Genomic DNA, 27,752 nt, shown 5'->3' on the forward strand with positions numbered 1-27,752 from the left:
ATTTTTTGAATTACATCAATCCCATACCATTAGTCTGTGTTGAAGGCAATGGCAAACCACTCCAGTACTCTTGCCTGGAAAATCCTATGGGCCGAGGAGCCTGGTAGGCTGTAGCCCATGGGGTTGCAAAGAGTTGGACACGACTGAAGCAACTTAGCAGCAACAGCAGCATAGGTCTAAAATTTTTCAAAAATATATAGCCTTATTTGTCAACACTTCTCAAATGTTTTATTCGTGCCACATAATTCAGTTTAGTGAATATTTTACCTTTAAAAATGTAAATTTCCTTTTCTATGTTCTCTGTAAATTGTACTAACTCTAGGTTAATAAAAAATAGTGGCTTGGCAAAATAGAACAGCAAATTAGGAACAGACTAGTGAACATAAGTGGAAGGCCCATATTTGTTGGGCTATGCTTTGCAGTTCACCATGAACAGCTTGAAATTTTTAGAAAAATTGTTACATAAACCTGGACACGCTCTGCTGGGAAAAGTACGTGTCCCATATTACGTGTCCCAAAGCTTGTTCCTTGAGGAACGTTGGTCCAATACAACATGGTCAAGTGGTCAATGAGTTTGATAAATGTTTCACACTACATAACTTGACCTTTCCAATACACAATCATATATTCAAGACTCTGAGAAGTGCAACAGTAAGCCTTTTAAAATTTGTAGCAATTTTCCATGGCTCTTCATATTTTCCATGGAACACTCCACTGGCCCAGGGGGTAAGGGATGCTGCCATGAGTCTATTCAATTGACCATTTTCTGCTCATAAGATACCAGCTTACTATGCTGGATTTGAATACAACAGATAACCTATTCTAATTTCAAAGAGTCAGTGCTTCAAAATTATATATATATATTCATGAGGATTCCTATGAGAGGAATACCTGCTTTATTCTTAGCAACATCAACTGGAAAAATAGCTTTCCCTGGCTCCAAAAATTTGAGTTTCCAAAAGTCGTGTATCCTTTTCTAGCCAGTATGTTCAGCTTCCTTACCAAGAACAATGAAAACAAATATAATATTACACAATTTCCAAAGGAAATCATTTTTCTTTGATATCTCAGATTCAGAAATTCTGAACTAAAAATAAACATGATATTTCAAATACAGAGTGTTTGGGATGGTCATATCATATAAATATTTGGATGGAAAATCATAGAATCTGATATATAGCACTTATGAAAAAGGATTAAACTTAGTAGTAAAATACTCCTCATAAGTATTACAAACATTCCATTAAGTGGACAAATTCAAAGAATCAAGAAGGAAAAACTCCAAAAGACAATATTTATTTAAAAAACAATATAGTCTGTGTTGGGACTTCCCAGGTGGCTCAGTGGTAAAGATCCCACCTGCAATGCAGGAGACATGGGTTTGATCCCTGCATAGGGAAGATCCGCTGGAGAAAATAGCAACCCACTCCAGTATTCTTGCCTGGAAAATCCCATGGACAAAGAAGCCTGACAGGCTAAGTCCATAGGGTGCAAAGAGTCACACATACTGCACAGCTAAACACACATGCATGCCTGGTTTGTGTTTAAGACATTGTTTGCTGGGGAGAAACGGCTTAAAAATGAAATGGAAAAATACAACGTTCTTAATTGATGTGACTGGCAAATCTGGCAGTACTGAACCACTTGCTTCTCTCAAGGAGTATACAAGATACCACACAAAAAATTAATTTCATTTAGTTTATTAATATGATCCAAACAAACTTAGCTTAAGACAATGAGCAAAAGACACAAGACAAGATTTGGCTGATCTATACCAAAAGGACAAAAAAGGGGACAAGATTGGTGACAATTTTATTTTGGAAAGTTAGTTTCTTAACTAATATAAAAATAAATCTACAATAGCAACTGTGACTCAAATTGAGCCAGTAGGCAACACGTGTGAGACCCAACATGGTCAGAGAGGACCTCACATCCTCCTCAGCTGGGTCACACCCTCTGGCCTTTGTCCTGGACATTCACAAAAGACCCCTCACAGCACTGAGTTTGCAGCCAGCTACATTTTCTCCTCAGCCTACAATCAGTGATGTCCCGTGGCTGTGTTTTCTATAGCTTCTTTCTTTTTGGATAGTGACAAGCTCAAGGAAAAAACTCACTTGGCCAGTGCTGAGCAAGGAAGGGGGAAAAAAAGACGGGTTCAGGGTAGTTTGGGACTCAGACTCAGGTGAATGAGCAGACTAGACACCATCAGAAAGTGTTGAGGTCAGGGGCCCATGGGTAATTCACAGAAAAGGACAGAACCGGATATTACAAGAACGTAGGAGGAACCACTGTTCCATTGCGGAAATCACCCCAAAGAGCAGTGCAGAGGAAGAACTCTGGAATGGAGAGTACTTCCATTTACACCTTTAAGATAAAAACATTTAAAAAGAGGAATATAGAAATCAAATCAATAATTTTAAAAAGTAAAATAGCAACAAGTATTTCAATAAAATGAAATACCGGAGATAAGTCTTTTACTTACACTTGACTTAGTCCAATTTTTTTAAGAGGTTACGTAAGGTCAATTTTGCTTTACTGAACGATTCATACATTTTACCAGATATTTCTGAGGAAAAGATGAGAACCTGACGGACATCTCTCAGGAAACCTGGGAAGGAAGAGGGGACAGGAGGAAGGGAACCTGTGAAAGAAGTCTTCAAGGTCTTCACCCTCATCCTTCACACCTCATAATGTCCTTAACCTGCACGTGAAATGTCAGGCTCAGATCACGGAAAACCATGGTCACCGAGCAGGACAGAATTACAGGCAGAAGCTCCTGGTGCTGAGTGTGCTGCCCAGGACCACGAAGCTCAGGAGCAGCTCGAGACAGACATTTCCACGCAGGGAAGTGGAAGAAGCTCCGCACACCAAGGGCTCTGCTTGATATGGTCTTTCTATATCTGGAGGTAATGCTGTCATGCCTTGAATCTGAAAACGAAAGAGCAGAAACAAAGCCACTGAGTGTGTGATTGAAGAGCAGGACTGCGGCCAAGCTTGCTCAGCCCCTGTGCTTCTGCAGGGGGTAAAAGGTTGGGAGAGAAGGAACGGATGCTGAAGTTGTCCATCAGGCAGTCAGAATCCTAGGGATTCCCAGGAAGGTGGAGAAAGGGTCAGACACACCTTTGGGAAAGAAGAGATATAAAACATGCTCTGTTGAGTTTCTTTCTGAAGCTTTCATCCCACCTTATTCCTTTTTCGTCCCAACTTTAGTTTTAGAATAAACGTCCTTCTTTGAAGGAAGTGGAATCAGGAGTTTTGGGGCATCTATGTAATCACTGAAAAATTCTCAGACTTATCAAAAGACAACTGAATTTATGGATATCTGTCTGTTCCTTTCATGTTATCTGTCTTAAAACAAAGTGGGACTTACCGACCACTCTGCGTTGTCTGTCTTGGAACATCTCACGTTGACCGGCAGGCTAAGGACAAGCTTATTGAAGGCAAGTCCTTCCTTTTTAGTCCATTTAAACTTGTTCATTGCATCCATGAAAGAAAGGTTTTTATACTGCTTAGGGCTTTTGATAATGAAAGGCCAGGTCCTGAATATAAAACAAATAACCAGAATGAGTTATATTCAGAACAAAAGCATTTTGTGTTTCCATTACTTTTCAATACCATAAGTCCCCATACATATGAGCTTTTAAGATGCAAAAAGATGCAAACAGACCCCTGTATGCCAGCTGTTGTACTGTACTCTTGCACTTTTCAAGGTATGGTACTGTAAGATTAAAAATGCTTTCTTTACTTTCTTTGTTTGTTTTTTATCTGCATATTTTTGTGTGAAATGTATTATAAACCTATTACAGTACAATACTATATAGACAATTATGTTAGCTGGGTACCTAGGCTAACTTTGCTGGACTTAACAAATTGGACTTATGAATACTCTCTCAGAAGGAAACGCATTTGTATGTAGGGGACTTCCTGTATTCTAAAACAGACTTCATACTAGTTCGTTTTTACACACACATAGATAACTTAATTCAAAGTACTAATGAACTCTTAAGCAGTTACTAGAAGAAACACATATAAAATAAGAAGTCTTTTTTAAAAAGAAAATTTCTCAGTTTAGTAGCAGATGAGTGTCACTTTTAGACAAATAGTTTTGACTTAGAAAGCTTCCCCGGAGTCCCACAATTCCTCACATAACTGTTTTGGCTTTGGTTAACAATATAACTGATAAGCGTTCAGTTCTGAAGACTACAATGCTAATGGTGTAATGAAGAAATGTACAGAATATCAAAAGATATACTGCACAACAATGGAAATTTCAATTCCACACTGTTGAAAATCCTGACCACTGCTGGTTGTCCTGTTTTTGCTTGCCTAAGTGGCAACTTCCTTTTTAAAAAATTGAACCAGTGTTTTTAAAATTTCAGAGAAAAAAATATTTTAAAGATGATACACTCTGCTTTTACTTGCTGCTGAAGAAAAATATATGTTAAATGTCAAAGAAATATAAATTTTATATTATTGATTCTCAAAAAAAGGAAAAGTGTAGTTCAAAAATTTTCATGTTCTGTTCCATGGACCATCCAGGAGATTATCATGGGTAACTGGTAAGTGTTCGGCTCCCTTAACACCCCAAGAGGAAGTTCTAGCAATTTTAATAATTAGCAACGAATTAACCTCCAGCTGAGGAATCTACATTTTTAATACTTGATCTTCATAATTTCTTCATTTAATTATGTCGTATCAGCTCTCTCTCTTACACACATAACCTAATCAGGTATGTTTAATATTATCTTTTTAACTAAATTAAACATTCTTTATTATAATCTTTTAGAGTTATGAAGATAAATTTTTTATGTTTAAAATGAAAACATTTCCTCTGTACTTTAATGTGAGATAATGAATAATACAATAGGTTATATACAAGGATCTTCTTTATTCCTAACCTTTTTTTAAAATTAAAGTCAATATATCTTTGCTGAGTTTTAAATGCACTGTTTTGCACAGAGACCTTAAAATACCATAAAAAATGAGCAAGCGCCATCACACTGCAGCAAACAGATCTAGCAATGACCTACAGTCGATAGCACTGTAAATTAAATACTCTGTGGAGACTTACAGAGGTACAACCCAGAATTAGTACACAATAAAATTTGTACATGTAAAAACTTACATAAAGTGAAAATTTAACTTGAAAGAGGCCCATTATATTTACATACCATGTTATTTAAAATATACTAAAAGCTAGGTCCAAGTGGTAAAGAACTTGCCTGCCAATGCAGGAGATGTGAGCTCCATCCCTGATTCAGAAAGATTCCCTGGAGAAGGAAATGACAACCCACTCCAGCATTCTTGTCTGGGAAATTCCATGGACAGAGGAGCCTGGTGGGCTACAGTTCATGGGGTCACAAAGAGTCAGACACAACTGAAGCAACTACAGCCTCCCAAAGTAGCTAAGTTTCATTAAATATAAAGTAACTTTAAATCAAATATTAAAAAGCAAATTTACTTTTCAAGGAGATAAGGTATTTGTCTTGAAAAAAGGAAAAATCTTTATAACCAGGAAAATGCTGGGGGTGCGGGAGATCATCAGCCTGTAATCTCCTAAACTACCACAAGGGGGCACTGGAATCTCTGCTAACTCCCTAAGTTTTCTGCAGTTTGCTAGTAAAAGTGACTTAGGAGCAGCAGCAGCAGCAAGACTGAACGCGTGTGTGCTGAGTCACTTCAGTCTTGTCTGTCTCTTTGCGGCCCCATGGACTGTAGCCCACCAGGGCTATAACTTGAACAGATAATGTTCAAGTTCTGCTCTCACTGGGACTGGGACTTAGTTATTAGAAATTTAGGCATGTTCTAGAAAGTAAAACCATTACAATTCTGCACATCTGGGCAGTGTCTAAATAACTACCCAGATTCACATATAAATTGAAGGGTATTACTTATATATCACTTTAGTTGATAAAAATAAAGGATTTAATGCTGATGAGTAATTTTTCTTTATAAAGTGAAAATGAAGTCGCTCAGTTGTGTCCGACTCTTTGCGACCCCATAGACTGTAGCCTACCAAGCTCCTCTGTCCATGGGATTTTCCAGGCAATAATACTGAAGTGGATTGCCACTTCCTTCTCCAGAGGATCTTCCCAACCCAGGGCTGGAACCCAGTTCTCCCACACTGTAGACAGACACTTTACCATCTGAGCCACCAGGGAAACCAGTGATTTTTCTTTATAAGCATAATTTAACTGGCTAGTCGATTTAAAAATGTACAGAAATGAAATAAACAGACTATAAAAATAACTTTGGAAAAAGAAAAAAATGGCAAAGTTTGGGGATTTACACATTCATTTCAAGATTTAATATAAAACTATAATAGTAATTGTGTGGTATTATAGTAAAGCTAAACATGTACCACAATGAACAGAACTCAGAGTCCAGAAATTGTCAATATATGGTGAAATAATTTGCAACAAACAATTCAGAGTAACTATATAGGAAAAAAGTAGCTTTTTTCATCAAACAGTTCTTGTACAACTTGATGTCTATATGAAATACAATGAACCTCAGAAAATTCAACAAACAGAAAATTATTCAAAATGGATCTTCAACCTAATGCTGAAACTATAAAGCTTTTAGGGAAAAAGAGAAAAAAAGAAAATCTTCACAATCTTGGGCAAGCAACAGTTTCTTACACGGAATATCAAAAGCACAAAACAAACCAAAAATAATAAAATGGACTTCAGAAAAATACAGCTGAAAAATTAAAATCAAGCCATAGACCAGAAAAAAATTATTTACAAACATACACCTGACAAAGAATTTATATCTAAAGTATAAAGAACTCTTTAAAATGATAAAGAACTCTTACAACTCAATAATAATAAAAAAAAATAACTCAGTTAAATGGACAAAAATTTGAACAGTTAAAAAGGAACATATATAAATGACTAATCAGCATGTGAAAAGAGGCTCAATATCATTTGTCACAGGGGAAATGGAATATAAAACTACAGTAAGATACCACTGCATACACATTAAAATAGATGAAATTCAAAAGGCAGAAAATACAGAGAACACTGGTAAGATTGTTAAACAGTAGGAAATCTTACAGATTACCAGTGAGAATGTAGCAAGGAACGTTATTTGGGAGAACATTTGAGAGTCTCAGTGCGGTAAACACAGACTCAGTGTACAATCCAAGGATTCCACCCCTAGGTATTAAAGCAGAAATTGAAAACGTGTCCATACAAAGATGAATACAATAATGTTTATAGCAGCTTGCCTCATAATTGCCACAAACTGGAAACAATCCAATTGTTTTTCAACTGATGAACAGATAAATGCAATTTTAGGTATATACACACTGGGGAATACTACTCAGCAATAAAAAGGAATGGATTGGTGATACACACATGTACACACACATATATATACAGATTACTCTCAGTATAGACGAATCTCAAAAACATTCTCAGTTAAAGAAGCCAGGCACAAAAGACTATATACCATATGATCCTATGTGCATAAAATCTAGAAAAGATCAAACTAATAGTGACATAAAGCAGGTTCGTGCTTTCCTGGGGCTTTGTGTGGAGGTGGGTGTCTCCGGAGGTGTGATAGAGGTCTCCGTGGTGATGAAAATGCCATCCGTGATGTGGTTAAACAGGAAACACAGCTGAGAGAACCTTCTAACAGCATACTTAGCACACGTGCGGGCTCAGTTGCTCAGTCTTGTCCAACTCCTTTGTGACTCTAGGAACTGTATCCCGCCAGGCTCCTCTGTCCATGGGATTTCCCAGGCAAGCATACTGGAGTGGGGTGCCATTTCCTCCTCTAGAGGGTCTTTCCGACCCAGGGATCGAACCCACGTCTCCTGCATCTCCTGTGATGGCAGGTGAGTTCTTTACCACTGAGCCACCTGGGAAGCCCATACTTAACAAAGGGGCATTTAATTGGATGTAAGCTCTATCTCAAGCAATTTGACTTAAATAAATAAATAACAAACAAGAAATAAAAACCTATCAACAAACAGACGAAAAAGATACAACCTATACTTTACCAATCATGTCAAAGAAGGAAACCAGGAAATCTGACTTCATGAGTCACAGCTCCTAACCCTCCCCACGCTCTCTGAGTAAATGAAGTTGGGAAGGCTCGAGCACAGTTGAATCTCCCTGACAGAAGCAGAGGTTTGTGAGCTGTAACAGATTTGGCAGACTAATATAATAAGGCCTGGGACATCCCTCTACTGAAAGGCAGTCAGCTCCAACCAGTTAGAAAACATCCTCTAATAGATTTTTAATAAAATCTGAGGAAGGAATAACCCCTGTATTGTGATATAGAGAACAGAGTCACACCTCTGCACACACAGCCGTTTACCCTCAAAATACAGAAGAGAAAGTACATAAAATATGAACAAGTGGACAAGTGAAAGTTGCTCAGTCATGTCTGACTCTTTGCAATCCTTTAGCCTATATAGTCCATGGACTTCTCCAAGCCAGAATACTGGAGTGGGTAGCCTTTTCCTTCTCCAGGGCATCTTCCCAACCCAGGGATGGAACCCAGGTCTCCTGCATTGCAGGCGGACTCTTTACCAGCTGACCCACAAGGGAAACCCACATAAAATACATCACCCCTACAAAAAAAAAAAAAAATATATATATATATATATATATATATATATATCACCCAAACCTCAAACTGTGGTGTGGAGAGAAAGCAAACTACTCTCAGATTTGCTTAGAAAGTAGTCAAAACCTCACCTATGTTTACCAAAGAGAAGTTTTAAACAGAACTGGCTCAGCAAAAAGAAAGAATGGCCAAACAACCATGAAACTTAGGGTGAAAGGAAATAATATCACATTTCAACTAATTCAATATCCAGTGAAGACAAAAAAAAGAGAGAGAGAGAGAAGGAGAGACAAAAAATCTATTCTAGAAGACGATATAAAGCAATTATACTGGAGAGAATTTCCACAAGTGTTTCATGCTATGTTTATTTAATAAGAACATGAATGCGATTAAACAAGAGCTCAAATACAGGATGATAAAACAACAGAATGAGATGAAAAAGGAGATGGACCAAAGGAAATAAATTTTAGACAAAACAAATTTAGCACCAAGTATGTTTAAAAAAAAAAAAAAAAAGCAAAAGGCAGAAGAGCACTTGTGAAAAATTATAGGGAAACTCTTGAGAAAAATCCCAAATAGATTAGAAAAAAGTTTGTAGACATAAGAAAATTTCCTTGTGATGAAAAAAAAAGAAGTGAATACATATATTTCCAGAAAATATGTAAATATTTATATGTGTAAATATATAAAACACTTTGTATTTCCAAAAATTTTGATTCATATACTCAACACTGAAATATGTTCAACTGAACTTACAAATTCTACAGGTAGAGGAAGAATGAGCCCATTTATCCAAAGACATCTCCGAAGGTGGGGGGAGGGGGGAATATGATTTCCAAGTACTATATCTAACCAAATGCTGCACAAATATAATTTTCGAACATAAAGGACTAAAGCATGTGGAAGCCCTTCTTGATTAAGTAACTGAGGACAAAATATTGAAGAGTCAAATTAAAGCACCTAATAAAGTATGAAGTGAAGTCGCTCAGTCGTGTCCGACTCTTTGCGACCCCACGGACTGTAGCCTACCAGGCTCCATCCATGAGGTTGTCCAGGCAAGAATACTGGAGTGGGTTGCCATTTCCTTCTCCAGAGGATCTTCCTGACCCGGGGATCGAACCCGGGTCTCCTGCATTGCAGGCAGACGCTTTATCATCTGAGCCACCAGAGAAGCCCCTAGAAATGCAGAAATCATATGAAGATTAGGGATTATCATGGAATCTATAAAAGCTGCAATAAATATTGTGGAAATTATGGTTCAGAATTAAAGGCGAAAAATTAAAAATCTTGAGAATACAAAAATTCTAATATAAATAATAAATATTTGGAGGTACAAAAAGGGAGGTTGGGAGAAAATGTCAAAGTGTGAATGTTCTCATTTTTATGATCTAAAACTAAAATACAGTGTTTAAAAAAATGCTAATATCTTTTATGACCTATTTTCTCAGCATCTGAGAGCTCCTTTATATAATATTATTTCGTCATTAAAAACGTTTATTTATTCAACGATTATTCAATTTTAATTTAGTCTTCTGATAAATTTAAACAAAATTAAACTTTATTTTTGTTTAAAGCAGTAAACAAATTATAATCTTTCTAACACTGATCTGGGTTTCCCTGGTGGTTCAGCTGGTAAAGAATCCACCTGCAATTCAGGAGATGTGGGTTCGATCCTTGGATTGGGAAGATCCCCTGGAGAAGGGAACAGCTACCCACTCCAGTATTCTGGCCTGGAGAATTCCTTGTGGTTGCAAAGAGTTGGACATGACTGAGAGACTTTCACAACCCTGATCTATTCATCTTTGCATCAATACCTATACAGAAAGATGTCTCCAATGACATTCAATTAATGTCAGTGTTATTTATTTCTAACAGAATTTGAGTGATAGTTTGTGTCCTCTTTTTTAAAACTTTTTTATGCATTACCTAAATGCTCTATAATAAGACTATGTGATTTTAACACCCTATCAACATAAAGTGATTTTTTTTTTTTCCTGAAAAGAATAGAAAAAACACCTCTCCTGATTTTTTTTAAGAAAGAGAACAAATGAAGCAGGAACTTTCCATCACATAAACCTCACTGGAACCACATGGAGAGTGTTGATGTATCGTCTAGCAGGGGATACAAATTTATCTAAACTCATTATCTATTCTGTTATCTGATCTTTGGGAGGTTTTGTTTTTCCTTAAGCCTTGCCAGATCTGTAGAAGGCAGAGGAAAACTGCACCCTCCACAACACACAAATTTTGAGACAGGATGTACGTGTCTCTATTTTTCTCCCAATGTATCCTCTAATCCTAGAATTGCTACAGAATCTTTAAAATAAAATGGGGCACCTAAATAGTCCTTACATTAAAAGCAAAACTAGAAGATTCTAGGTTATATGTTATATGATATTCCTGTTTAATACTGTAGCCTAAAACCAAATTAGCAATATTTTCATAAGCAAAACAAAAAAAAGCACCCCAAACCCTTTCTCTATCTTTTTCCCAGTACCTTGTTGGTTTGGCCTTTAGTAATATTTATGTCAGTGTGATGAAAGTGAAAGAGGAGAGTGAAAAATTTGGCTTAAATCTCAACATTCAGAAAACTAAGATCATAGCATCTGGTCCCATCACTTCATGGGAAATAGATGGGGAAACAGTGGAAACAGTGTCAAACTTTATTCTGGGGGGCTTCAAAATCACTGCAGATGGTGATTGCAGCCATGAAATTAAAAGACACTTACTCCTTGGAAGGAAAGCTATGACAACCTAGATAGCACATTCAAAAGCAGAGACATTACTTTGCCAACAAAGGTCTGGTCTAGTCAAGGCTATGGTTTCTCCAGTGGTCATGTATGGATGTGAGAGTTGGACTGTGAAGAAAGCTGAGCGCTGAAGAATTGATGCTTTTGAACTGTGGTGTTGGAGAAGACTCTTGAGAGTCCCTTGGACTGCAAGGAGATCCAACCAGTCCATCTTAAAGGAGATCAGTCCTGGGTGTTCATTTGAAGGACTGATGCTGAAACTGAAACTCCAACACTTTGGCCACTTCATGCGAAGAGTTGACTAATTGGAAAAGACCCTGATGCTGGGAGGGATTGGGGGCAGGAGAAGAAGGGGACGACAGAGGATGAGATGGCTGAATGGCATCACCGACTCAATGGACATAAGTTTGGGTGAACTCCAGGAGTTGGTGATGAACAGGGAGGCCTGGTGTGCTGTGATTCATGGGGTCGCAAAGAGTCGGACACGACTGAGCGACTGAACTGAACTGACTGAACTGAACTGATGATGAACTAAACTTAAAAGTCTGATTTAAAGTCCAAACATGTACTTATAACAGAGGTTCTTTTTCATTCATATTTTTGTAGAATAAATATATTTAAACATGTAGTTAAATGTTTTATGTGGGCAATGACATCTCAAAACTAGTCTTGCGCTGTGAAGCAATTCTCCCTGTCTAAGTGACGAAAATCCCAACTTCAGTATGTCCTGGAGGAGCTCAAACTAGTGGACACTGACAAAGCTTGTTGGGACACAGGAGAAAAGCATTTTCAGAGGCTTCATACAAGTTGAGCAGAAAAGAAAATAACTGGGTCATAGCATGCAGTTTGTTTATCTTGTAAATACACAGCTTTGAATGTTCATCTAACATTCCCTCCAGTGTTCTCTTGATTAGGAAGTTTCTAGTCAATACATTAAAAATATTCTAAAGGGAAAAAAAACAAAGCTATTTAGGTCTTGCTGCGCTGTCCTCAGTCATGTCCGACTCTTTGCGACCCCACAGACTGCAGCCTGCCAAGCTCCTCTGTCCATGGGATTCTCCAGGCAAGAATACTGAAGTGGGTTGCCACGCCCTCCTCCAGGGGATTTTCCCAACCCAGGGATCGAACCCAGGTCTCCCACATTGCAGCCAGACTGCTGAACAGTCAGAGCCATCAGGGAAGCCCGTTTAAGTCTTAGTAAGAAGCAATATGGGCTTCCCTGGTGGCTCAGATGGTAAAGAATGCCTGAAATGCAGGAGACCTGGGTTCGATCCCTGGGTCCCAAAGATTTCTTGGAGAAATAAATGGCTCCCCACTCCAGTATTATTGCCTGGAAAATCCAATGGACAAATGAGCTTGGTGGCCTACGGTCCGTAGGGTACCAAAGAGTCGGACATGACTGAAATGACTAAACATCCACGCAAGAAACATACAATCTTGATATTTTAAAAGCAAGACTATATCCTAGTGCTTCTAGAGTGACATTTTATGTGTCGTTGTGATTTTTATTGACATTTTACTTGTTCGTAATGTAGTTACTGTGAACAAAAAGGCACATATATAGCAACGACAATACAAATCCCACCTCCCCCATTGATTATGTAATCTATGAAGTTGAACAGATTCTTAATCTTCAGTTTCCATTTTTCCTTCTCTGAACGAGGACTGCAAATACTGCTCTACCTAATAAAACTGTGTGAAAATAAATTAACTGAAATTACATATGTGAAAATACTTCAGAAGCTACAACCTAATTTATACCAGCATTTTGTTATTTGTATTTTAGCAGATACAGACCTCTGATATGGTGGTCATTGGGTTGACTGAATAGGAACTCAGTAGAACATATCTATGAATAGTGGGTTTAATTTAAAAAGAAGAGTGTTGCAGTTTCTAATTTATAATCCCTATAAAATTTTGGAACAAAAAGTAGGCCATAATTAGATTCTCCTTCAGATCTATGTCTTTACCACATCCTCATTAAGTGTTTATTTAATTTTTCCTTAAATACACCCCCTCAAAAATCTATGTGTCACTTTTGCCTAATTACATCAGTCCTTTTGTAATTGACTGATTAATTTTAAAAAATCCTAATCATTAGAAAATTCTTCCTTGTATAAAAATAAAATCTACACTTCAAACTTTCTACCAGCCATCCTAATTCTTCTTCGTGGTACTGCTAAGAATGGATAAAATCCTTTTTTTTCTATATCAAACTTAATATTAATAATAATTCTCAATTTCTTTTTCAAACATGTTTCCCTGCACCATTAGGACATGATTATCTTTTCTTTCCTCTTCTCTTTCCCTCACCATCTCCCAGAGATGTAGTTAATCAACAAGTCCAGTGAGGGCTTACCTTCAAAAGGTAATCTGATTGGAACCATTTCTCACCGATTTTACTGGCACCATCCTGGTCTAAGTCACCTTCACCTTTCAACTGGACAATCACAAATCACCTGGTTGATTATATTATTTCTACTCTTGCCCTTCTAGAGTCTTTTCTCAACATAGTGGCTAAATTAACATTTTGAATACCTATTTCCTATAATAGGACTCTTGAGAGTCCCTTGCACTGAAAAGAGATCAAACCAGTCAATACAAAAGGAAATCAGTCCTGAATATTCATTGGAAGGACTGAAGCTGAAGTTCCGATACTTTGGCCACTTGATGCAAAGAACTGACTCATTGGAAAAGACCCTGATGCTGGGAAAGATTGAAGGCAGGAGGAGAAGGGGACGACAGAGGATGAGATGGTTGGATGGTATCACTGACTTGATGGACATGAGTTTGAGCAAGCTCCAGGAGTTGGTGATGAACAGGGAAGCCTGGTGTGCTGCAGTGCATGGGTTCGCAAAGAGCTGGACACAACTGAGCAGCTGAACTGATCCTATAAGAAGGCTTCCCAGGTGATACAAAGGTAAAGAATCTGCCTGCCAATGTAGGAGACAAAAGAGATTCAGGTTCAGTCGCTGGGTTGGGGAGATTCCCTGGAGTAGGAAATGGCAACCCACTCTAGTACTCTTGTCTGGAAAATTCCATGGATAGAAAAGCCTGGTGGGCTACAGTCCATGAGGTTGCAAAGAGCTGGACATGACCAAACAACTAGCACACATGAATCATACCCTATAATAGCTTCTCTTTGCATTTAAAACCCAAAGTCCTTATGTTGCCTATAAAGTCCTACACTGTCTGGTCCCACTTGCTCTTATACCTCCCACTTACTGCCCACCATTATCTCCCTCTGCTTCAGCCAAACTCACCTTCTTGCTGTTCTTTGAACATGCTGGCCTCATTCTCTCTGCAGAGATACTTGCAGATCTTTCCATGACTGGCTCCTCAACACTTAGGTCTCTGTTCAAACATCACCTTCTGATATAGACTGAATATCTGTGTCCCTGCCCTGCCCCACAAACTCACATGTTGAAATGCTAACACCCAAGGTGATGTTATTAGGAGGTGGGGCTTTTGGAACAGTCTGTCCTCATAAATGGGATTAGTGTCCTTATAGAAGCAGCTTGAGAAAGCTCCCCTGAGCTTTCTGCCAAGGGAGATCACTGTGAGAACATGGCTGTCTGGGTCCTCAGCAGGCACTGAATCTGCCAGGACCTTGATCTTGGACTTCTCAACCTCCAGAACAGTGAGAGACAAATTTCTATTGTTTATAAGCTACCCTGTCTGTGGTAGTTAAAACAGAAAGGACTAAGACAGCTCCCTAGATAAGCTCTCACCACCCAGCTGAAAACAACAACACACTTCCTTCATTGTCTCAATTATTTTCATAACATCTTTCAATATCTGAAATGTTATATGTATATTTGCTTATTACTTCTTACCCTCTCTAATATACAATCTCAAGGGAGCAAGAATAATATTTATCTTGTTTATTATTTTGCCGTAAGTCATTCCTATCATATACAACTGTGCAGAAAGAATTAATACAGCAAGCCTGAGACTGACATCCTGCTTGGAAGGCTGACCTTTGGCTGGCATCAGGGAACTTCAATAGCAAACAATTTTCTCTATTAACATAAAACTTTCTCTAAATGATAAGCGTAATTTACCATACTTAGACTGTCTGTACAAACGATGCTGCTTACGTTGAATACTTGCTTTCCTTCTGGGAGTCTGGAATTTTGGTATTTGCCAAGCAGAAAGCACGTGTGTGACTAGCTCCAATAAAAACTCTGAATTCTGAGTCTCTAATGAACTTCTCCAGTTGACAACACTTCATCTGTGTTGTCATAATTTGCTGCTGGTGGAATTAAGCACATTCTGTGAGACTCCACTGGGAGGCGTTTCTTGAAAGCTTGCCTTGGAAACTTGTACCTGGTTTCCTGCGGATTTTGCCTCATGTACTTTTTCCTTTAGTTCATTTTTTATAGTCTTTCACTATAATATGTGTTAGCCATGAATATAATTACATGCTGAATCCTTCAGGTCTTCCTAGAAAACAAGTGAACCTAAGAGTAGTCGGAAAGACCTTGGACACAGCAAACAAGATGGTCACCTGGAAGCCTCAGCTGAAAATAATCAAATAGAACAGCACATAAAGGAATCCCATAACATGATGAATCCAAAATGAAAATAAAGCCCACCCTTACCCCTATCCTGAGAAGGCTGTGGCACCCCACTCCGGTACTCTTGCCTGGAAAATCCCAGGGGTGGAGTAGCCTGGTGGGCTGTAGTCCGTGGGGTCACTAAGAGTCGGATACGACTGAACGACTTCACTTGCACTTTTCACTTTCATGCATTGGAGAAGGAAATGGCAACCCACTCCAGTGTTCTTGCCTGGAGAATCCCAGGGACGGGGGAGCCTGGTGGGCTGCTGTCTACGGGGTCGCACGGAGCCGGACACGACTGAATCGACTTAGCAGCAGCAGTAGCAGTTACCCCTATCATGAAATCCATTTACTACTTACGTGACTGGCCTGTAGATCTCCTTAACACCAATGAACTGAAGTTGCTCCATGATGTCTGGGATACTTGCACATCGAGTAAGATTGATTCTTGGGTAATAGAGAAGGTATGAGAGACACATTTCATTTCTGGTGCTTAATCCTCCCTGAAAATGGAGATATTTTAGAAAAGTATATGTTCCACCAACTCTGATACTTATAGCACACAAACCACAAGTGTTACACAGTTTCTTCCAATATTGAAATGTAACCCATCTTAAAGCTGAAAAATAATCACCTAAATGACAATTTGGTTTTCAAAAAGATAGTAGCACGTTTAAAATTAATTATGTCCAACTCTTTAAAAGTTATCTTTCTTAAATAACCTAATAATCTCCTCAAAGTTCTGTTTATATGGTGTAAACTTCTCACTCTAGTGAACGTTTCTGAGGATGTTTAGCAACATGATATCAATCAGTCAGTGTGCTGGAATCTTTGCCTGATTGCACTGAATTTTCTATAATCTTGTTGTCATAAATATCAGCATCTGCATACAACAGGGGAAACAGATTACACACTTTGAATCTAAATGTAAATAGTGGACTAATTGAAAAAAGATCAAAGATTCTCCGAAGAACAGAATCTGGAGTTGCTTACCATATATTATCTACAATGTCCAATTTTCAACCAAAAGTTATTAAACATGAAAAGAAACAGGAAACTGTGACCTGTATTCAGAAGTAGAAATTTATTGTGAAGGATATAGATGCTGGATTTAGCAAAGACTTAAAAACAGACATACACATGTTAAAAGAGCTAAAGAAAGATGTTCAATTAAAGATAAATAAGCTAAAAATGAGTGAACAAATAAGGAATAACATCAGAGAAAGGTAAACACACAAAAAAAGAACCAAATAGAAAGCGTAGATTTGAAAGATACTATAAACTAAATTAAAAGTTCACAGGATGAGCTCAACATCAACTTTAGATGGCAGAAGAAGGAAGCAATGAACTTGAAGACTGATCTCTAGAAATCTCCCAACTCAAAGAACAAAGAGAGAAAGACTAAAGTAAGTTAAAAAACAACCCGAGAGAGCTGTGACAATATTAAATATTCCATGTATGCAATCAAAATGGGCTTCCCTGATAGCTTAGTTGGTAAAGACTCCACCTGCAATGCAGGAAACCCTGGTTTGATTTCTGGGATGGTAAGATATGCTGGAGAAGGGATAGGCTACCCACTCCTAACCCTAACCCTAACCCTAACCAGTATTCTTGGGCTTCCTTTGTGGCTCAGATGGTAAAGAATCCGCCTGCAATGCGGGAGACCTGGGTTCAATCCTTGGGTTGGGAAGATCCCCTGGAGAAGGGAAAGGCTACCCACTCCAGTATTCTGGCCTGGAGGATTCCATGGACTGTATGGTCCATGGGTCACAAAGAGTCGGACATGACTGAGTGACTTTCACTTTCACTTCATGCAACCGAAGGCCCTGAATGAGAAGAAAGAGGAAAAAAGGGTAGGAAAAACTATTTGAAAAAATGGTGAGAATCTTCCCAAATTTAGTGAAAAACATTAACTTACAGACCCAAGAAGTTCAACAAATGCCAAAGACAATTATGAAGCAAGCCATACCTTATAGTCATATTGCTGAAAGCCAAAGACAAAAAGAAAATCTTGAAAGCGGCAAAGCAAAATGATATATTGCATATAGGGAACAATAATACAATGGACAGCTGACATTTTATCATAAATGATGGAAGCAACAAAAAGATATTGGAATTACATATTCAAGTGCTCCAGGAAAAAGAAATTATTCAAGAACTCTGTATTCGGCAAATCCTCTATCCTTCAAAAGTGAAGATGAAACACATAGTAGTAGTGTTCATAAAAAGTAAAAGAAGTAAAGTGAAGTCACTCAGTCGTGTCTGACTCTTTGTGACCCCATGGACTATAGCCCACCATGCTTCTCCATCCATGGGATTTTCCAGGCAAGACTACTGGAGTGGGTTGCTATTTCCTTCTCCAAGAAGTGTTCATAGCTATACATTAATGTAGTATAGTGGCTAATATGCAGTGATTTTACAAACTGCAAAACATCATGCCTTGCACTTGATAAAGGGTTGGGTAAAAGGAGAAGCTGATCTACAGATGAGGCTGCAACTGACATCTCAGCAAATATATTTAATCTACCTTTGAGCTTGGATGGTTACTCAGAATTACATCAAATTGTAGGAAGGGAATCAAGCTTTTGTATTCTCGCATCAACCAGTCATTGATTGCTGGCTGCCTCACTGAAGAGAGTATGACTTTAAGTGAATCATTCCCTGACATCAACAGCAACGTTCAGTGAAGGACACACTTTGCTCTTTTCCTATTGTATGTTTTTCTTATGCTTGTCTTATGGATCTATAGAATTTATTTTAAATGTTGGATACTAATGCTTTATGTATTGCAATTTTTTTTTTCAGTTTAAAACTTATCTTTTCACCTAATAGTGTTTTTTAAGTGACCAAAAATGTTAAAGGAGACAAACTCATCAATCTCCTAATTTGTACTTTTCATATTTTAAGAAGTTCCTACCTACTCCAAAGTCATAAAGTTATATATATAACATACATTTATTTATATATATTTATTTCTTCTAAGGTTTTTAAAATTTTATTCTTCATGTTTTAATATTTAATTTACCTGGAAATTATTTTTATGTGTGAATTGTGGTAAATAAAGATGTAATTTTATTTTTGCCACCTGGCAATTGTACCAACAATTCTTTAGTGAAAAGTCCATCCTCTCTCAGTTACCTGAATGCCAATTTCTATCCTAAACCAAGTTTCCATACAGAGGGTTTGTAGGTCTGTTTCCAGAATCTCTATTCCATTCCACTGTTCTAACTCTGGACTCAAACCACACTATTAATCACCATAGCTTGGAAGTAAGTTTTCATACCTAGTAATTTGTTTCTCATCTTATTCTTTTAGTAGTGTCTTGCCAATTATTAACCCTTTGCTCTTCTATGTTGATTTTATAATTAACTTGCTCCATGTAAAAAAAGCTGCAAAATTTTTAGAAAAATTTTTTTAAAATAGGAGAAAACCTTTGGCTAAGGGAAGATTTCTTGGTTAGACAGCAAAACCCCAAACAATAAAATCTTTATGAATTATATCAAATTTATAAACCAATTTATAAAGAAGGATTATCTTTGTGGTTTTTTTTACCCTGAGCCTTCTATCCATGAACATAGTCTCTCAACCTCTCAGATGATCTTTAATGTCTTAAAAACTAATAATTTTCTTCACAGAGATCAAACACATCTAATGTTATTTTATTTCTATAGAATTTATAGTCTTAAATTACATTTTCTTGAGATAGTTTACTGCATACTAAAATATAATTAACTTTAGGTATATCAATTTGCGGGAGGTTTTTGATGTGGAAAATGACAATATCTGTGAATAATATTTTACTTCTTTGCTTCTTCCTTTCTGATCTTTATATTTCATTTTATTTCTTTTCTACTATAATAGTGAATAAAACCAGTGATAAAAAATATCCTTGTTTTCTTCTTGATTTTAAAGAAATACTTCTAGCATTTCATTTAGCTTGATATTTTCTACAGATTTTTCACAGCTAATCTTTAGCTGGTTAAGGAAATTCTCTCTTATTCTTAGTTTGATAAATGTCCTTTTTTACCCCCCATGACTGACAAATTTTGTGAGTGCTTTTTTTTTAATCGTAAGTCTTTTTCCTTCAATCTCTTAATGTATAATGGCATTAATGTATTTTCTAATTCAAACCAATTTTACATTACTTAGTTATACCCAAATCAGTCCTAACTTACATTTTTATATAATGAGAGATTCGGTTTGTCAGTACATTGGCAAAGTGACTTCCATCTGGTGAGTGTTGTTGACCTTTCCTGTACTGCCCATGTCAGCTTCAGTACTAAGATTATGCTAACTTCATAAAATGAGTTGGTAGAAAGTGTTTCCCCCTTGTTTGTGTGTTCCCTGGAAGAGATTGAGGAAGACATGAGAGATTTATTTCTTGAATGTTTGGCAGAACTCCCCAGTAAATCTGCTGGAACTGGATTTCTCTCTGGGTCAGAAGCCCTAAGGTCATGGAATTGGTTTCTTTTTGAAGTTTTGATTCATCTAAGTCCAGACTCATGTGCATGGTCATTAGTAACCACAGGTCTTTTATTAATGCTATTTGGTGACGAAAAACTAAAAGATTAAGGATAGCTTTTCATGAAAGAGTCAATAAACTGCACTGCAAATACTACCATAATATCATTAGCTAATCTGATAAAATCTTAAAACAGCTCTGACTTCACTTTTACAATGTTTCATGTTCAAGACAGTCAGGAATTTTGCTTCCAAATAGGAAGGCTTTTTATTTTTTTCTGTTCTAAAATCAAAGTTTATGCCTCCCCCTCCACAAATAAATTTTAATAAGAAAATTCTTCTTACCCAAGTCATCCGGGCTCTATCTTTTGTGTTGTAGCGACACTCAGTAATTAGATTATCTCCCTAAAACATAAAAGTGGAAGCTTTCAGATTGGAGTTTCATGCTGTTTTATTTATCTAACACATCTGTAGGCCAACAGTTTAATCTGCTATATGAATGCATGCATTAAGTAATTTGACTCAAGAGTAGACTTTTGATCTATTAAATTCTAGGTTTGCTAGCATAATAAGCAAGCAAACAAACAAATAAGGCTCTCTTTGTTCAGGCCAGACTCCACAATGTTCTAGCTGCATGACCTTAGGTAAGGAAATGAATCATCTGGGCACAATTTGTTCATCTAAAAAATAATGATAAAAATAGCACTTATCTCACACAGCTGTTGTGAGGAAATTAAATGACAGAACACACATTTAGTTCTTAGTACAGATTAAACACTTCATAAGTGCTGGCCACAGATACTAGTGACTGTGATTATCTTCTTATTTACCTTATTTACTTTAAAGGTCCTTAATCAGGTATTTATTTTCGTAAAACAGACTTGTGAGGCAAATTACTAGTAACTTATTTTTTCCAATACTTTTCAACCTTTTGAACAGTACTGCACAGAGAGAAACTAATTTTTTATGGCTCCCAGCCAGGTAAGTGGACAGGCTATTCACAGACCAGAAGCAGCAAGCTCTGGGTAATGGCCCTCAGATTTGTCCTCGAAGCCTGGATATTCAGAGGGAGGAATCAATATTTCAACACTTACATCCTCTCATGACATATCAGTTGAGGGACACTGAGACAACCCCCCCAAAAAAGCTGGTTAGAGAGCCCCAACACCAGACAACACCATAAAATGGAGTGTAGTCCTTAAGAACCTTGAGATCACTCAAACTTCATCTTTCTACTCCCAGGGTATACCAGGGAATTACTGCATGTAGTAAAGATATTGCTATTACTCCCATTTCATAAAGAGTATAAATATCTGACTTTTAAGAGGAAAACTAGGGTAGGAACTTGTATAACTATTGAGCTCAATGTCAAAATAAAAAATTTGAAAAAATGAAGCGTCATAAAATTTTTAAATTGTTTATCATTGGAAGGCATAAGATTCCTTTCTGTGTTGTTTCATCAGAACCTCAAGTATGGTTGCCAGCCGGATTACACACAGTAATATAATTAGCTATGTCCTAATACCTTAGTCAAAAGAAAAAATGATCTTATATTCACTTTTAGTGAAATGAAACTTTCAAAACTTCTGATCTTACCATTACCAGAACTGCAAGCCAAGGGATTACTAACTGGGGAGTCTAGTGCTTAGAGCACAAAACCTAAGTTTTATTTCCTTTGAAATCGACAACTTGAGTTGCCCCTGGGAATAGTAAGAAAACAAGTTTCAATGTTGGAAAACAGATCAAACACATTCCATGAGGGTTATACAACAGCCATAGTGGGTGGCTTTGAAGCTACGGACAGGATGAGCGATTCATTACACCAGGAGAAACCTGGCTAATTCCTGGCAGGTATATGTCTCAGGATTTTGATGACATTCAGTGATAAAGAATAAAAGCATCCATACGGGTAAGATTGTCTGCTCTTCTTTCAAGTACTGAAACTCCTGGAAATTGAAGTCAAAATCGTCATCATAAGCGAGTAACCTCATTTCCTCCCCTTTGCGAAAATGACGCAGCCTGATGCCTCTGCCTGCCAGGTGAGCGTGGAGCAGAACAGCAAAAACATGGATGCCACTTGGGTTTTCAGCTTCCAAAGCCTACGGGAGATACAGGAGAAGACCTAATTAGGTCTCCAAACAAGCGCAGACAGTTCACCTTAAAACAGACTTGGAGGGACAACTGAGAAGAAAAGCTAACACCATTTAAGCCAACACATGACCTGCCAGACATTTATAATTTGGATTTTTCCTGACTTATTCCTATCTTTGTGAAGCAATACTGGCTGTGAGGAAAGAAGAGGAACTAATGCTTGCTGAGGACCAACTGATCACTTTTACATATTATCTTTTTTTTTCTTCCTTTAGGAGGTGAGCAAACAGTTACAGCGTCTAGCAAAAAGAATCCAGTATTTTGGTAGCTTGAAAAGTGAAACTCTTAAAGGGAGAATCTACTCCCACTTTTCCAGATAAGAAAATTGAACTGGGAGAATTAAATTAAATGAATTGCTCACAGTCCTACAGCTAGAGAATGATGTCATGGCAATTTAATTCATGGTCTAAATGGTCTAAATAATTCAGAAGAGCATAACCTTTCCATTCTACCAGTCTTCCATACTGTCTACAACTACAGTATCCTATAATTTATAAAGAATATGATCCATGTTGAAATACTTTCATTCAAGAAAAAAAGAACTATGAATGAAGCAGCCATTATAAAATACTTATATATAGTTTTCTCTTATCCAATATGTATTTTATATTAGTTTTGCTATTTGGTTAAAGAAGGGTCAGTAGCTATAAATCAGAGAAAATGAGAAAAAATGAAAATAAATCATGGAAAAAACAAATATGAATAAAAAATAAAGTTGAGAAAGCAAAAGGGGACTATGAAAGGTTGAACCGTAAAAGATAAAATGAACTGTCCAATATGAAACAAACTAAGAAAGGAAAAGGAAGGAAAACACCAAAATTCTACTCCTGCAGCCTTCAGGATTTTGAAAAGCAATAAAGGTCTCACTAAAATTGTAAACAATCATTTTATAGCATGACAACAAGAAAAAGATTAGTAATAAACTTGGAATTTTCCAAACATAGTTTCTACAAGCATAGATTAATCTAGGAAGAGCAGCTCACAGACCCAGACACACCATACCTCTTCCAGGCATTCCAGGGTGCAGTGACCCTCAGACCGGAAGTCAGGCAGGCCTGGAGGGATGGTGTGAAACAGGCTTACCCAGAGGCCAGCCTCAATAACCCCAGCATCGTATTTCCTTATATCTGCCGTATAAAATAATCTCAATCCAGAATTATCTATTAAGCCTGGAACAAGAGCATTTAGACAAGAAAAATTAAAAGTGAGCTTGAGTACTTTAAAAAGTTTTCCATATTCAGCTGGAATAGGTTTACTGATTTTCCTTAAACTCTTACAAGGGAAAGGAATACAAGCAAAGATTAATGAAAGGCAACATCCAGATTCACAAAGAAAACTTATACAGCATACCATGGGAGGCACGTTTGTATTATGTAATAATATATTCCACAGTTATCTAACATGAAGCCAGAAATAAAAATTCTAAGTCACTCATTAGAATATACAGTAACTCAACAGAAGTATTGTTTGATACTGTTTTGAGGTGAAGCTCAGTAACATTTACACAGAGGTGAAGACCACTTGGTCTAGAAACCATGTGATGATAGAGAAAACATGAATAATTAACTTTCTTTATAGTTTATCGCCAGTCTTTTTATAATTCATAGTCATATAATCAACAAACAATTATTAAGAATCTATGATGTGAACAACATAACAACAGGCATGGTGGGGAGGAAAGATAAGATACATCTCTTGCTATGACATAGTTATCATAAGGAGGGAGAGTATGGGCCCCAAACACTTCATAAATCCATTCCACTTGGAAATTAATTGACTTCTTTCTGCAACAGTGACTTACCTACCTGTGCCCTGTTGGATCAATTAGCATATAAATAATTTTGTATTAATTGTTGCGATTATTTTACTGTTTGCCTTTCCCACTACACTATAATATCCCTGAAGGTGGGGACATTATGTCATTAAGCACAGATCCAGCATATCCTTGGTGCTCAGTATTTGATGAAAAATTGCACAGATCAGTGTAAAATCATAACCTTGAGTTTCTTCTATTGATAATTTCATATTGAATCCTTTAAGTTTTTGGCGTTGGGATATTACATAGTAAATTCAGGTGTAAATACTTGCCCCTCTTCATTTCAACATCATATTACACCAGCGTCAGCTGCAGTGTCAACACAGCAAGATGCTTAATATTCTCTAGTGTGATGAATGGTAATTTTTCATGTGTGCCTTTAGAAAGAAAATGTTTCATGAGCACCATGTATTTCAGACTAAGTTACACCATAAAGGGAAAAGTCTATTTTTCTACTTTCTGGTAAGTAATGTCCAAATGGCTTTTTAAGATTAGTGACTACATGCGCCCATTTGCCTAGCTCATTGCTGGCCAGTGACTGCTGTCCCAGTGAAACTGTTGATAGTGGCCTTTTCTACTCTAAAAGGTATCCCAATTTGGATGACAAATGTATAGGTTAATTTTTTTTACAACATTAAATGCTATTTTATTTGAAGTCTGTTTAACTCTGTTAAAATAAAGGGAAAAGTTATAAAACTTTTAAAAATCATAGGTAGAATGTATAAAAAAATACTCACCTTCCTTATATGTTGGATTGTCATAATGGACTTCCAGGAGCACATAATGAGGATCTAACGGAGTGCCAAGGGATAATCCAACATGAGGTGGATAGGAGAAACCCTAAAAGAGCAAAATTCCATGACACAGTGTTCTGTGAAAGTCCCTCAGAGCTCTACTCCATTCAAAACCCAAACAATCTCAATGATATCTCAACATTCTACAACTGTATTAATCTACAGTTGATCAAATAAAATGGCTTAAGGAAAGAATGATTTCCTGTGGAAAGAAAAATAACCCACCCTCATATCAAAACGAGTACACAGAGTTTTACTTAGAAGTGTTAGAATCATAGGGGGGAAAGGGATCAATTAACTTTGTTACATCTCAGTAATGAGTGGTCTCACCTCTCCACCAATGGCCCAGGCGAAAATGACGGTCTCACAGGTGAGGAAGGCATCGGGCATGTTAGGGTGGTAACACTCGTGCCCGTCGTCCAGGACACTGTCACTGAAGTTGCTGCTGCACTGATAGAGCAGGATGTGATGGACCAGACTCTCGTGGCCTTTCTGAATCACGGGCTCAACCTAAACAAGCACAGGTGAGAGGGACGACGCAATCAAATAAACACCCTTCAACACCCTCCGAGAGGCATGAAACTAGCATAAATGGTCATCGGATTTTCAAAGGAATAGTTTTCTCCACTGTGTAACTTGTGCGGCTGGAGCATAATTGGTTCTGGAGACGATGACTGTGATGATGATGATGACGGCAAGGACAATGGCAAGAGCAAAGATGCACTAACCATTCGCTTCTCTAAGAATCGTTGCTGTCGTTGTTAAGTCACTGAGTCATATCCAACTCTTTTGTGACTCCATGAACTGTAGCCCTCCAGGTTCCTTTGTCCATGGGATTTTCCAGGCAAGAATACTGGAATGGGTTGTCATTTCCTTCTCCAGGGATCTTCCTGACCTAGGGATCGAACCCACATCTCCTCCACCGCACTTGGATTCTTTACCACCTTGGAAGGACTTTACTAATATGTTGTTTGCTTTTTAAACTCGTTGTTTCCCTTAACATTCTGTGTAGCAGCTGTTTCAAAACCTGCTTGCTCTCTTCCAGGCTTTACTTTGCCTGGCACTCTGTCTCTCTCCATCTTTCTGTCTCTCTCTCTCTCTCTGTCTCCCTCTCACAGAGGAAAAAAACAAAAAATTCACACAGGCATAAACTCCTTCAATCTCCCTTAAAATGTTATCTTTGCCCATCCCTACTGGAGGTATTGGGGCTTCCCAGGGGCGCAAGTGGTAAAGAACCTGCCTGCCAATGCAGGAGACTTAGGAGACGTGGGTTCGATCCCTGAGTTGGGAAGATCTCCTGGAGGAGGGCATGGCAACCCACTCCAGTATTCTTGCCTGGAGAATCCCATGGACAGAGAAGCCTGGCCGGGCTACAGTCCATAGGGTTGCAAAGAGTCAGATGCAACTGAAGCAACTTAGCACACATGCACTGGGGTAGTAATACCTTTCTTCCTGTCTATCTTCTATATGGTGCAGAGCACAGTACTAGGCACAAAGGAAGGCTCAATAAAGGACACTTTTATTTTAGTGATTAAACTCAAATTCTAATAAGAATTTTACCATTAGAATTTAGGAGAGAAAAAGTCATTGTAGTGATGTGCTGTACTGAATCACTGAGTAATGATTCAAATTAGAAGGAAACTGGAAACTGTGAAAATAGAATGAGTGGTGATGTTGGTCCTGAAAGCATGATTAGGGTGACTATGTTCATTTGACCGTCCCATCTGTAAGTTCCCTTCAGAACACTGTCCAGGAAACCAGAATGAGCTAAGCACATCCTAACATCTCAAAAAGCCTTACTGCCAGAGAAGGTAGACAAGTCCCGTACTTAGCTTAGCTGGACTATAGAGGTGGCCACTAGTTACAGGGTTCTTAGAGCCTTCTATTAATCTGACAAAGTGATCCTTTGTGTTTTCAAGAGTTTGCTGTCTTAGAGCTCGTCCATGCTTGTGCTTTTAGCCCTAACTACTCAAATGCCAACAATTCATTTAAAAACCTTGCTTTAGATGGACATAAAAAGATGAAGTGTTTCCAGCTACTTCCTCCTAAGTCTTGCCATTTTGATTTTCTATATAGTTTTTCATTCATTCTTACTTTTTTTAATAGGAAAGGTCAAGGCAGCCAAAGAGAGAAGCAGTAGGCATTAGGTAGAAATCTGAATGGGCAGCCAGGGGGTCTGAATTTTTAAATCCAGCTTTTGTTTTGTGTGGAATAGTGAGCCCTGCTATGCCTAACCCACAAGTACATTTTTAACATCACATTCACAGAAAATGACCTTGCACATGGCTGTGTTTGCACTCATCTCTAGAGGATTGTATACCCTGAAGACAGAAACTATTTTCTATTTTGCTTCAAAATGACAGTTACTGTTCAAACATGGTTGCATAATGTATAACAATTACACAGAAGGGCAGCCCAGGATTTTCTGAGATTATAGTTTCCATGTCAAATTTGATGTGTGTGTGTGTGTGTGCGTGCGTGTATGTGCTCAGTCGTGTCTGAGTCTTTGCGACCCCATAGACTGTAGCCCGCCAGGCTCTTCTGTCCTTGGGATTCTCCAGGCAAGAATGCTGGGGAGAGTTGTCATTTCCTCTTCCAGGTCTTCTTCCCAACCCAATGATCAAACCCATGTCTCCAG

At 37.8% G+C, this 27,752-nt stretch overlaps 1 protein-coding gene across 1 annotated transcript in view; it reads right to left on the reverse strand.

Annotated features, from left to right (window-relative positions):
• Positions 1-2,526: 2,526 nt before the first annotated feature.
• Positions 2,527-27,752, reverse strand: part of MOXD1 (monooxygenase DBH like 1) — a 96,651-nt gene continuing 71,425 nt past the window's right edge. Inside the window, exons 5-12 of the mRNA XM_052645942.1 lie at positions 25,445-25,624; positions 25,058-25,160; positions 23,507-23,673; positions 22,261-22,452; positions 20,699-20,758; positions 16,253-16,395; positions 3,371-3,539; positions 2,527-2,928 (exon numbers count right to left, since the gene is read on the reverse strand). Of these exons, the coding sequence (XP_052501902.1) occupies positions 2,761-2,928; positions 3,371-3,539; positions 16,253-16,395; positions 20,699-20,758; positions 22,261-22,452; positions 23,507-23,673; positions 25,058-25,160; positions 25,445-25,624 (1,182 nt within the window). The 3' untranslated portion in view covers positions 2,527-2,760. The remainder of the gene's footprint in view (positions 2,929-3,370; positions 3,540-16,252; positions 16,396-20,698; positions 20,759-22,260; positions 22,453-23,506; positions 23,674-25,057; positions 25,161-25,444; positions 25,625-27,752) is intronic.

Source organism: Budorcas taxicolor, chromosome 9 (assembly GCF_023091745.1).
Source record: "Budorcas taxicolor isolate Tak-1 chromosome 9, Takin1.1, whole genome shotgun sequence".
Taxonomy (NCBI): domain Eukaryota; kingdom Metazoa; phylum Chordata; class Mammalia; order Artiodactyla; family Bovidae; genus Budorcas; species Budorcas taxicolor.